Source organism: Cuculus canorus, chromosome 16, assembly GCF_017976375.1.
Source record: "Cuculus canorus isolate bCucCan1 chromosome 16, bCucCan1.pri, whole genome shotgun sequence".
Taxonomy (NCBI): domain Eukaryota; kingdom Metazoa; phylum Chordata; class Aves; order Cuculiformes; family Cuculidae; genus Cuculus; species Cuculus canorus.
Window position 1 is genome coordinate 7436541 of NC_071416.1, and position 12324 is coordinate 7448864.

General features: G+C 57.5%; 1 protein-coding gene and 1 long non-coding RNA gene across 3 annotated transcripts; one reads left to right on the forward strand and one right to left on the reverse strand.

Annotated features, from left to right (window-relative positions):
• Positions 1-401: 401 nt before the first annotated feature.
• On the reverse strand, positions 402-7740 carry LOC104057052 (dysbindin domain-containing protein 2). The gene is made up of 4 exons (XM_054081153.1): positions 7554-7740; positions 2356-2511; positions 1748-1891; positions 402-996 (listed from the first exon to the last, which is right to left on the reverse strand). Exons 1-4 carry the CDS (start codon positions 7723-7725, stop codon positions 788-790), a joined length of 681 nt encoding a protein of 226 aa, XP_053937128.1. The 5' UTR covers positions 7726-7740; the 3' UTR covers positions 402-787.
• Positions 7741-7747: 7 nt separating this feature from the next.
• On the forward strand, positions 7748-11575 carry LOC128853789 (uncharacterized). Of its 2 annotated transcripts, XR_008452542.1 has the most exons (4): positions 7748-8113; positions 8593-8797; positions 10051-10173; positions 11439-11575. It is a non-coding gene; the product is annotated as an uncharacterized LOC128853789 (long non-coding RNA). The 2 variants fall into 2 exon arrangements; XR_008452541.1 differs by having other exon boundaries at positions 7755-8797.
• Positions 11576-12324: the final 749 nt, after the last annotated feature.

Genomic DNA, 12324 nt, shown 5'->3' on the forward strand with positions numbered 1-12324 from the left:
GGCCTCCAGCCAGGGCTGCTGCCATCGTGCCGTGCTGGGAAGCAGCGGCTGCTGCCTGTGTGCACTGCTCTTCTCCACTGAGCCAATTTGCATGGGGATCCCCTGGTAGACTCCTGGCAGGCAGTTACAGGTCACCAGTGGCCCTGCTTGGGGCGGCTGTGTCTGCTGCAGCCACTGGCCCTCTCTCTCCCTCATGGAGGCATCACCCGAGCTGCTCCGCTAACAGCAGCCGATCTCTGCTGAAGTCCGTGCTGCCTGCTCCCACCTGAGGCACAGGAATCATCGCTGGGCTCTCCTGCACTGCACCCTTAGCCCACTGGCTTCACAGGACTCTCCCTCCTGCAGTCCCCGCCTAACCCTCATCCCCAGTGCTGTTTTCTCCCAATAACACACACACCCACTGCTTGTTTAGATCCTTGTTATTTCTCTGTACGCCATTGTTAAACGCTTGTCTTGACAGCACCTTTGTCAGCAGGACAGGAGGGGCTGGGATCCCAAGGGATGGCTTTCTGGGAATGGTGGAGCTGTGGGATGCTGAGCGTTTTGGGGGAGTCAAGCAGGGAGTGTTAGCAGCAAAGCCTGAAGAGTTAATTTGGGGAGCCTACAACACCCCTTTCCTTCTCCCTTGGCTGCCAAGAGAACCTGCGGAGCAAGAGGAGGGGAAAACCTTCTCTTCCCTCCCGCAGGGCAGCAGTCCAGGATAGGGTTTACTAAGTGCCAGCAGCTTTCCTTCCTCCAGGCTGGCAAGTCCGTATGGAGGAAGCTGGGAGCAGGGCAAAGCTGTCTGCTAGCTTCTTGCCTGCTGCTCTTTGGGACTGTCCTCCTGCAGGTCCTCCTCATCTGACTGTACCACGGGGGTCTCAGCCCCCTCCTCGCTGGTGTCCAGGCTGTTCGGATCCGTGGAGACAGAGGATGTGGAGGAGATACGTGACTTGCTTTCAGCTGTGTTGGGCACTTGCAGGGTGATTTCCTCTGGGCACTGGTCAGCATCTGCTTCTGGAGAAAGCAATAAGGAAGAAAAAGGCTTCTAGGTGTTTTCCCTCCCCCAGTTTCATGGATAATCCGCCCTCCCCCCCCAACACTTATTCTTCAGCAGGCTACGCTTCCCCAGCTGCTCCTGGCTGCTCCTGATGTGGCTGCCTTGGCCATTCCCCACCTCACACCCACAACTTGGCTCTGGGCAGTGCCGCACATTCCTTCCCCGTTTTTGGCAGTGGAGCCTCTTCCGTCTCGTGTGAAACACGGCTCAGAGCCATGCTGCATGAGGCCATCAGCTGCAGCAGGCAAGGAGGTGTTTGGCTTGGCCTTGGTGAATCAGCACAGCGTGTGTGTGGGGAGGAAGATCCTGGCAGCCCAAGCTTTCCCTGCAGGATCCGAGGTCTGGCTAGGAGATGGAGGGGTCCTGCAGCCTTTCTGCTCTGCACACTGAGCTCTGCAGTGTGGTGGGGAACTGGGAAATCATGACCAGACACTTGCTGCTCCAGATGGACTTCAGGATAAGAAAATTTGTTCAAAGACTCTGGAAAGTGCCCGAGTTCCCCTGACTTCTGCAGCGTAAGGTATTTCCAGGGATCTGCGCCTCTAAGTTGTGGAGGCAAATACTGGGATGGTCCCTCCAGCCCCACAGAGCCCAGCACCAAGTGGCTGTCCTTGTACAGATGTGTGTGGATCTGCACATGGGGTGGACAGGGCTGAGGGGAAAGACAGTCTAGGAGGTGGAGGCAGGAAAGGCTCAGTGTGCACGTACCTGTCCGGGGTCCAGCAATGCTGCCCTCCTCTGTCCCACAGCCCAGAAACACGTCCACAGTGTCCTGGTCTGACAGGTCCATCATGTCCATCTGCTCCAGCATGTCCACATTTACCTCCATGGAAGAAATGCTGCCTAAGGGGGCTGCAGAGAGAGGCCAGTGGAAAGGTGAGGGTGATCGCCCAGCAAAGGGCCCTGTGAACCCTGTGCAAGTAGGACTCTGAGGAGGGGCCAGCCTTGCTGTGGGAAACTGAATTCCACTTGCTGGTAAGAGTTCCTTAGGAGAATCATGCTTCCTTAAAACACTCCTTTGGCAGCCCCTGCTGCTTCACTGCAGTCTTGGTTCCTGCTGCAAACTGCTGTCTGGAGGAGCCTGTCTGAAGCCAGTGACTACGGAGGGTGCCAGCGTGGGTACCCATGCGCGGTGATTTCAGTTAAGCAGTGTGAGTAATACACAGCACGCCCACACACAGCGTGTGTGTGATCCTGTCAGCACAGGACACATGTCCCCAGCTGTCTTTAAAACGGGAGATGTCCCACTGATCTAGCACTCATCTCATTGTTCCCTGAAACACCCCCAGCCCCATACCGGTGTCTGCAGCACTTACGTCTGCGATGCTCTATTTGCAGGTGAGACATAGGGAAGAAGAAATCCACATCATGCTGGAAAACCTCCTCAAAAAACTTCTGCCGGTCCCGTAATTTTAGCTGCTGTTGCTGCATCTGCTCTGCATCCAAGCTCCGCTGCGCCTGCTCCATGTCAGCTGGGGAGAAAGGTGAGGAGGCTCGGTCTAAGTAGGGCTGTCCAGGCCCTTCTGTCTGTCCCAGCTCACGCGATACAGCCATGCTTTACTAGTACACATTGATTTAGTCACTATGAATAGATGTTACACACCAGAACGGCAGCGTCACCAGCACTTGCTGTGCTGCAGCCTCAGATCTCTCTTCTGAGATGCAGGGCAGGCAGGAGCTGAAATCTCATATGCTATGTTCATGGCTGCTGAAGTGAGTTATCAAGGGGTAAAGGGTGTTTTTATGAGATCAGCCACAGTTTGCACATGTTCAAGTTTCAGTTTCCACGCTACAAAGCATGGGGTGGTGTGTGAACGCTAATAAACAAGGGAAACTCCCAAGGACAAGAACTGGTGTTAAGTGTTCCAGGCTTTCTGGGCTGAGGGACGCATAAGGAACAAAAGGCATCTCAACCCTGTCACCCCTGCACACGTGCACCCCTGCCGCCGCTGCTGCTATAAATACAGCTGCACCCACGCTCGCAAGCTCTCCTGTTCACATCCCCGGCTTGCACAGCCAGCTTGGCTTCTGCTTGCACAAACATTATCATTCCTGTAATTCCTTCTGCAGTTCAACGCCAGTGCGGTGCCTGTGTCCCTGGCTTACACGGGAGGGAGCAAGGGGAGCCCTCGGGCTGTTGCTGAAGGAGCTTATTGATGCATCCCTGGGCCTGGTACCTCCCTTTCAAGTTGGGTATCTGCAACAGTAAGGACCCAGATGGCACAGAGGGGCTGTGGCTGGTGGCCCCAGCTGTTCCCAGGCTGGTGTTTGACCTCACCCAGTCCAGATTTCCTCTCTGCTGCTCTTGGCCCAGCCGGCACAAGGAAAATGTGATTACTGGAACAGGCAGTGCAGTAACCAAGGAAACCAAACAATCATCCTCTGCTTTGCCTGAGCACGGCCCAAACTCTCCACTCCTCCAGGCTGGGGAGGAGGGAACAGAACAAGCACCATCCCCACCCTGTCTGGCAGGAGTGGGGGTGAGGATATTGGGGAGCTGTCTGGCAGCAATATAGAGCAGCATAGGGCCCAAATAGGAGAGAGGCTGTGGGCCTGGTGAGACAACTTGGAGATTGATGTCCCAAGAGCTTCACAAGAGCCCTGCCAGGGCTTCTCTGCACCCTGTTTCTGGGTCATCCTTCAGCTAAACCCCAGCATCTGCAGGTCCCTGCCCAAGGAGGCTGGGTTCTGCCTGCAGCAAAGCGTGGGAGTGCAGTGTGACTCAGGGCCAGTCACCACACACTTTCTGGAAGAGACCATGGTCCTCTTCCAGCTGCTCAGCGTCTTCCTGTGATGCCTGGGGCAACGATCCTTGCTGCCTGAAGGGGTTTTGCCATGGTATCTTTGACCTATGCCTGCTCTGGTGCAGAGGCTTGGTGTGCCATGCAGTGCTCAGGCTGACAGCCGCGGTGGTGAACACACTGTGCCGGTGAAGCTTTCTTCACAAGGCTCACTGGTGGCTGCAGCCCAGTTCCGCTGGCCGAAGGCAAAAACTTCCTGCCTCTTGCGCTAGTTGCAAAAGAGAATGGAGCCAGGCATGAGGAGGAGGTGACCAGGGCGCTGATTATGGAGCTGGTTCTCTTCAGCAGCTGGAGCCAGCCCTGTCCTCTCTCTTCCAGGCAGAGCTCTGCCCCCCAGCCCAGCTGTGCCAAATCCATGGCAAACCGCCAGGGTTCACAAGGAGGAGAGCCCATCGGGCTCCAGCTGTAGGGAGGCTGGGTCAGGGCAAAGGCTGCGCTGGCTCCAAGATTCAAGGTGACAGATGAGGTCTCTGTGCGGCATCCTGCCAAAGGGACCCCAGCTTGGAGGTAACAAGTCTCTAAATCCTGCAGTGCAAATACAAAATAAACCAAAATGCTAGCGAGTGCTGCCCTGAGAGCTGTGAGTGTGGCTGATCCGTGCCATGAATTCACTCACTGCCCATCTCTCACTGGCACGTGACTGATACTCAGGCTAAGGGTGCTTGGGAGAGTTGGAGTGGGTGCTGGTGGCGGCATTCCTGTGGGCACTGGGATTTCTCTTGAGGGAGGAATTAACGAGACCTGTTTATGAACTTGTTTTTAAGCTCTCGCTGGGGAGTCGGGCACGAGCACTGAGATCCCATTATGTAAGGAACGCCGGCAGCGGGTGACAGCAGCTGGGCTGTGCTCGGCCCTGCGTGACCCGTGACCACGGTGAGAGTCGGGGATGGAGCCTTCCCTCCTTCCCGGGGTTCTTCCGGGCCTGGGGGGAACAAACAACCCTATTACTGTCACTGCCTCTCAGCAACCCTTATGGGGAAATAAAGGAGAGCGGCGTTCCCTGCCGCGGCCCTTCCCCATGTGACGGCCGGTCACACTCCCTGGCTGTCAGTCGCTGGGATTGTCTCATCCGGCTGGCATGTTCCCACCGCGGGACACGTTCGCACACACAATGCAGCCCCTGTGCACCGTGGGGGATCTGTCGGTACCTGCTGGTGGCCTGGCTTTTATTACTATTGTCATGGTTATTACTAAAGCTTGCTCAGCCAAGGGGCTGGAGGCTTATCAGCATTCAGAGCCAGTTCTTCCCCACTGGCTGAACCGCCCAGCGTGGCTGCAATGGCACCGAGTGCCCCACTGCCTTCAGATCCTTCCGGCTCTCATGGCTTATTAGCCGGCGCAGTTTGGAGAGGAACCGGGGCCAAACCCTGGTGCAAAGGCTGAGTGGGCAGGGCAGGTTTTTCCCCCAGGACGTGCAGGCAGGGATTTCCTTCTTGCCTGCTCCCAGGCAGCCGCCCACGGGCTGGGTTGCGGGCAAGGGCACCAGCCCTGCTGGTCCCTGGTCCTGGCTGGGGCACGCCGAGGAGCCAGCCCTCACACAGTGTGGGCTTGTGGACACTGCTGTGGTGGGGAAAGGCACGGGAGGGCTGGCTGAGAACCAAACCACTGTGAGCTCTCCCATCCGCACCCTTGCCAAAGCAGGCTGGGAGAGGAGCGATTCCTGGGCTGCAGTTAGCATGGGGTGAAGGCCAGACAGGGCTTGCGGGTGCTGGGACCACCACCTAAGAGTGCTCTCGGACCCAGATTGGAGCATGGTTCAGTGGTCTGGCTGTGTTTCTGCTGGGAGGGGAGGCATGTTTCCTTCCTCCTTGGCCCATGGGATCCCAACACACCCCTGCCTCTGTGCTGGTGAACAGGAGGGATGTATTTGGGGATGGGAAAAGGCTTGTTAGTAGAGGCACAAGGCCAAGAAAGGATGGGTATGGCCTTTTCTTGAGGCCACGGCTCTGCAGTACCTTACAGTAATTACAGAGATTTAAAGAAGGTCCTGAAAAATAACCTGAGCTGTGGAAAGGGAACAGGGGGTGATGAGGAGCAGAGCAGGGTTTGAGAGAGGTCGCTCCAGGCATAAGTTCCATGGTGCATGAAAGAGCTGGGGCTGACCCAGCTACATTTTGCCCTTCTCCCTGCACTTTCCCAGAGCCTGAACCCCTGACTCTGCTCCCTGAGAGAGGCTCGGGGCACCCGCCTGCTGCCTGGCTTGCCAGACTGCGCCTTGCTCTCCTGGTCCCTGTGTGCAGTGCTGCGAGGAGATCGGGTGGGTGGAAAACACAGCTCCTCGGCTGCCACAACAACTTCCAGGAGACCCTGCAGAGATCACAACCCTCTCCTTATCACCCTGCCCCAGAAAAACTGCTGAGGGACAAGGGTAAATCCCAAAGGCTTTCAGCTCCGTTAGCCTTGGGTGAAGCAGCAGGCATGGAGAGCTGGGAATGCCCCATAGAATCGTGCAGCGTGAGGCGGTACAGAGACAGGATGCCTGGACACGCCGGCTGCCTGAGCGTTAATTCCCTGCATGGTCTTTTCTCGATCGGCACGTCTGACCTCGTGTTGCAGCACAGCAAAAATAACCGTAGCCTTGGTAAGAGGAAAAGCACTGAGTGAGCGCAAGGGAGGCAGTGGTTCTGGCAGAGCCACTTGCTGGGAAAAGCAGGATAGGGAAGAACTGGAGAGGGAGGACATGGCACCTCGTAACCCCTGTCTGTGCAGCGGTTTCATCGCCTGTGCTCCTCCGAGACCATCTCCAAATCCCCTGCGTCTCAGAACTAAAAATATCGCTGTCGCCCAGCCCTCCTTCCCCAGCAGAGGCTGTGTCATAAGACCCTGCTATTTATGGGGCCCTGCTTCAATTCACGCAGAAAGCGGCATGAGGACAAGAAAGCCAGGAAGGCAGCGTGGAGCCCATGGAACAGCATCCCCAGGCATGGATCCATGGCAAGCTGTCCCCTTGCAGCCCCCCCATCACCTCCGCCACCACTCACTGATGTGGTTGCTCTGCTCAGCCTTCTCTTCCCCTAAATCCTGCAGGTGTGTGGGGATCCACTCCTCCTGGAGCCTTTGGGGCTCCGAGGGACACCAATGTCACTCCGCAACAAGCCCGTGGCCCAACAGGTCCCTGAGCTCAGACGCTTCCCAGGCAGGTGCTCCCCTCCGCCAGCATCCCCATCGCAGCAGGGAGCCTGGGGAGCGGTGCCAGAGCAGCGGGGGGCTCCGCAGGGGGGAGAGGGGGGCATGGGGCGAGTGTTGTGGGGAGAGGGGCGAGAGCATGCTGGGGGGATGTGGGGAGAGAGAGAGGAGGGATGAGAGGGGATGGGGATGCGGGGAAAGGGATGAGAGGGGATGCTGGGGGGATGTGAGGAGAGAGAGAAGGGCTGAGAGAGGATGGGGATGTGGGGAAAGAGATGAGGGGGGTGGGGATGCGGGGGTGGGGGACGTGGGGAGAGATGAGAGAGGACTCGGGGGAGGGGGGTGGAAGAATGCGGGGGGGATGTGATGGGATACGAGGAGGGATGCAAGGAGGGAGGCGAGGGGGTGCAAAGAGGAATGCGAGGAGCTGCCGGGGAGGATATGAGGGGATGCAGGGGGGTACGAGGAGGGATGCGAGAGGATGCAAAGAGAGACGCGAGAGGCTGCAGGAGGGGTGCGAGGGTCCGCGCTCAGCCCGAGCCCTGTCTCCCGGTGCGGTGCCCGCTCCCCTCGCGGCTGGCACTTACCGGGCAGCCGCCGGCTGCGGCTCTGCGCCCCGGGCCCCGACATGCGGCGGCTGCGGGCGGCACCGGGCCGGGCTGGGGCCGGGCCGGCGGGGCTCACCCCCCCTCCGCTCCATGCTGCGCTGCGGGGCGGGGACAGCGCGGGGCGGGGACGGCGAGCCCATCCCCGCGGCATCGCGGCGGCGCCCGCCCTGCACCGGGGGCACCGGCTGCGGCGGGGGCAGGAGCGGCACTGCAGAGGGGCCCCGTGCACCGTAGGCGGTCCTCACGGAGGGTCTCTGACTTCCCGGGACCCGCAGAGTCCCCATGCGAAGGGGGATGCCAGGAGGGAGGCGAGGGGATGCCGAGATGCCCGTGGAGGGTCCCCGGTCCCCAGGTACTGTCCCATCAGAGAGTCCCCATGTGGGGTCTCTGCCCCCGTGGAGAGCGGGGTCCCCACACACCGTGTCCAGTCCTCACAGAGGGTCTTTGCCTTCCTGGGACCCGGAGAGAGTCCCCATGTGAAGGGGGATGCGATGTGATGGAGAGGGGATACAAGGAGAGGCAAGGAGAGAGGCAAGGAGGTACGAAGATCCCCATACGGGGTTCCTGGTCACCAGGGGTGGTCCCAGCAGTGTCCCCATGCAGGGTCCCCATGCACTGTACCAAATCCTCACGGAGGGTCTCTGCCTTCCCAGCACCTGCAGAGAGTTCCCATGCAGCATCCCTGGTTCCCATGGAGGGTCCTTGCAGAGGGTCCCAGTGCAGGGTCTCCCCATGCACAGTACCCAGTCCTCATGGAGGGTCTCTACATTCTCAGGACCCATAGAAACCCCCCATGCAGGGTCCATGCTCCCAAGGAGGGTCCCTCCAGAGCATCCCCCCATCCACCACTGCCCCAGGCAGAGCTGTGAGCCCCACCGTGCTGGGCTGCAGGTGCCCCACTGCGGCAGGAGCTCTGCCACACATGGCACCCGGTGAGCAGGGGACTGTGCAGGGCAGGGAGCACAGTTACCATTCATGCCCTCTTTTCTTTTAGTGCTTTTCTCCTCTAAATGCCCAGCTTATGCGATCACACTGGAGAGAGTTTGATATGCCACGTGGACGGACTGTGGGCCCCCTCCCCAGCTCACCCCTAGCCTAAGACCCTCATCCTCCAGCAGATCCCACTTTGGGTGTCCTGTGCCCCATTCAGCCTTGCAGATCAGGGACGATCCTTGGCAGAGAAGTGGACTTGGCCACTCGCCTCCTTCCCGTACCTCAGCAGGGTGAGTCAGTGCCTCGCTGTGCCCAGCGCCAGCTCTGCCCGCAGCCCAGCCACTGCCCAGCCTGGACAGGGCGAATGTCCACTCTGCCCTTTTCTCTGGCTGAAAGGGAGTTTCCAGTCTCTGTGGCGAGTCCCGCCTGCCCCATTCTCAGTGTTTTTCCCACTGTCTGGATGACTAGAGATAACTGGGTATTGTTTGTGTCCCAGCTCTGTTTTGGCTACTGTTGCTTGGCTGTCCCCCCCCTTGCCTCCTGGAAGCTTCTGCTGCCAAACCCCAGCTTTCTGCTGAGGAGCCGGTGCCCATACCCTGTGCACTTGCCCATGGCTGCTGGCTTTATCCCACACACATGGCAGTGGTTCCCAGGGATGAGCTTTGCCTATGTGAATGTTTATCTTTATCTGAAAAGCACCCTGAGTCCTGCCTGACCGTTTCCACCTGAGTGTAGGAGGCCAGCGCTGCTCATGGGCTCTAAGGAGCAAATCTCAGCTCAGGATGGTCTGGCATGGCCTCCGGGCAGCACCAGCCATCCTCCACCGTCCTTACTGACTCCCTGCCCTCCCAGCGGAAAGGAGAGGAGGCAAAGTTGGGGAATTAGCTCAGGTCTTTGCTATGTCTGTGTCTATTGGCACCAGATACTACTGTGAGGCGTGGAAACTGTGCAAGGTCCCCCCGGAGCACCCCAAGTTCCCTAAATCTTGCCCCAGTCTGAGTCCATGCAGTGGGGATGGTGCACGTGGGTGCTGCCCACACGGAGTGACACACATGCAGGGCCCCCGCTGCTGTGACCCCTCCGTCCTGCCTTACTGGGAAGGGGTTGGAATAGCACTGATATCATCGGCACAGTGCCTGACTCATCCTGGCTCTTCAGCACAAGCTGTGCTGCTCAGCAGGGCACCCATTTTATTCCAATTAAATGACTGCAGGCAAGCCAGCTCCACAGAATGATTTTTTTTGCTTGTGCCCAAGCATGCCTGACCCTGGCCAAAAGGCAAGAGGGGACAGAGGGGATGCTGAGGTCAGTGCAGAGTCTCCACTTGTGGGAGGGAGCCCTAAGAACAGGCCTCACCGGATACCTGCAGGGTCTGCTTTGGCTGCCGCAGCATCCCGGTGTCCCTTGTGCCTCCAGCACAGGCTGGCGGCACCGTATTGTGTCAAGAGCCCTCACCCAAACCACAAATACCGGAGTCCTTGGGAGGTGTCCCCTGGAGATTCAGGTCACAAGCTCAAGTAGGAATGACTTCTCTTCTTTCCAGGACACAGAGCCTGGCTCTGGCCAAAAGTCCCCAGGGAAGCCAGCATCAAAGCTCAACGGTCATCAGGAGAAAATGTAACATGACTTGTTCCTCCAGCTGTTCCTGCTCAGGTGGGTTTGGGAGGTGAGTCGGAGCTGGGGACTGCAGATGGAGCTGAGAAGCAGTCAGTGCTAAGGGAAAGGTAAGCCAGTGCCAGGCAGGTGGATCACTCACTGGTGAAAACAGGTCTTATTCTCTAGGAGGAGTGCGTGGACAGGGCTGGGAGTGAGCTGCAGCTTGCCTCCATCAGTAAACTGTGGAGTCAAGAGCAAAACAAGGCAAGGCTGCTTTCCCAGTAAATGAGGTGATACATTGCAAGGGAGCAGCTTGCAGCCAGCAGCAGGCAAGACTCCAGAGCGACCCGTGGTCTGCGTCTCCCTTAAAAGGGGTGATTTTAGCCTGGGACAGCAGGGAGACAGAAAAGCCATAAACACCCTGGAAGGAATATGGGCTGCTGAGAAATGATCCTCTCTGCAGGGTTAGGGAGGAAGGTGAGGTAGGGGGAGCTGGGCTGCATAAAGGTTCTATCCGGTCAGGGTTTGGCTGCACGGCAGGAGCTGGCAGGCTCCTTGGCCATGTCCTACCCCGGATGAGAGTGGTTGGATTCCAGGGCTGCTTCTCCAGGGATGCAGCGAGCATCGCTCCCTTCCTCCGCCTTTGCGGTGAATGCAGTTGCTGGCATCCACCCACTGCCACAAGAACCACTGGCTGTTGCTGTGAGTCACTGTAGTCATATCCCAGGGTGCTCATCATACTACAAAAGCCCGAGGAGGTAGGAAAGACCCTGCCATGAGCTGGGCTGGAGGGATTTACAGCTCCCTGCAAACTGCAGATAAACCGGCATTGGGGTTCAGCAAGAAGAGCAGACGCCCTTGCGCGTGCTCAGGTGCCCCTTTGGTGCCCCACACCGCCAGAGAGGGCAGGGTTGCAGCTCTAGGGCAGGACTGGTTTGCTCCAATTTTATCTTATGCATATATCATTCAGTTCTTTCTCTCTTTGCAACGTTATTTGGGAAGGGGATGAGAGGCCCAGAAGGTTTTAATGAAGTCACAGAGCTAAAGCCTTTATCTTTAAAACATTGTTGTAGCTGAATATACAGCTAAGACAGAAAAAGGGAAGTAAGGACTTCTGAATAGGATTACCTTTATTTTAATACCCTGTATCAATTTAACATTTGTAGAGTTCATCCACATTTTGATTTAATCCAGTCGATGCGTAGCTTGACCAGTCAGGGGCTTTAATTCTGTCAGAAATGAAGGTGACTGACGCTTGCTAACACAGTGCTGTTCAAATGTTTCCATCTTAATGGCTGAAGAGCTGCTAACGTGATTTCTTCTGGTTTTAAATAGGGTTATTTTTTTTTAATATTGAAAGACTTTCTACACAGAGCTGGAAGACTCTTTACCAGACCCCCCCCTTGGAGTCTGCCGCTCCGTGAAAAGAAGGAGCCTGTGCCTCCCTTGAGGTCTGTCCGAACACCCTTGGGCTGCGCTGGGAGGCTCCTGATCAGGCCCTGGGAATTCCTGATGCTGCACCCGAGGGCAAGAGCTGCTCACCTGGACCCGCGCTGCCCGGCGTCAAAGGGTCCCACCGGCTTCAGAGCCAATGCAGAGGGCATCGCCCGTCCCAGCAGAGCTGGGTGGTCTGCAGTAGTCGTCTTGGAACAAATGTCACCAGGAAGACAAGCTCCAGCCTTGCCAACAGACTGTGATGGATGGCCCTGTTGGTACCACCTGAACCTGTCGAGAGGTTGCAGGAATTGTGGCTGGAATTTTGCCTTGAGGTTACTCTTATGACTGCTCATCCACTAACCCGTATCAGGCGAGACCTTGAGGAACAGAGGACGATGAGTGGTGCGTGGCTGTAAGGCCCCAAAGGTGCTTCCTGGGGACTGGGCTGGCCCTGGTGATTGAGGAGGGGCTGGATATTTCCTTGGTGTTTCTGTACCTCCAGATCTCTTCTGGAAGGACGGGTACAGCTTGTCTCCGCATCCCAAAGAAAAGCTAGGCAAAACCCACTTGTTAAATATCTGACAAGCTCTGGTTGGGGCATGGGGATCGGCAAGGGCAGTCGTAAAGAGATCTGCTGTATGGCAGAGATGGGCAATGCGATTGTAGCCCTACAGCAGGTGGGGCTGAGCGCCCATCCGCTTTGGGAAGGGAGGAGTTTCCAATTAGCCCCCTGCTTCCCTTCCAGTGGTGTGGTGCTGGGCTGAAAATGTATTAGAGTGAAGAA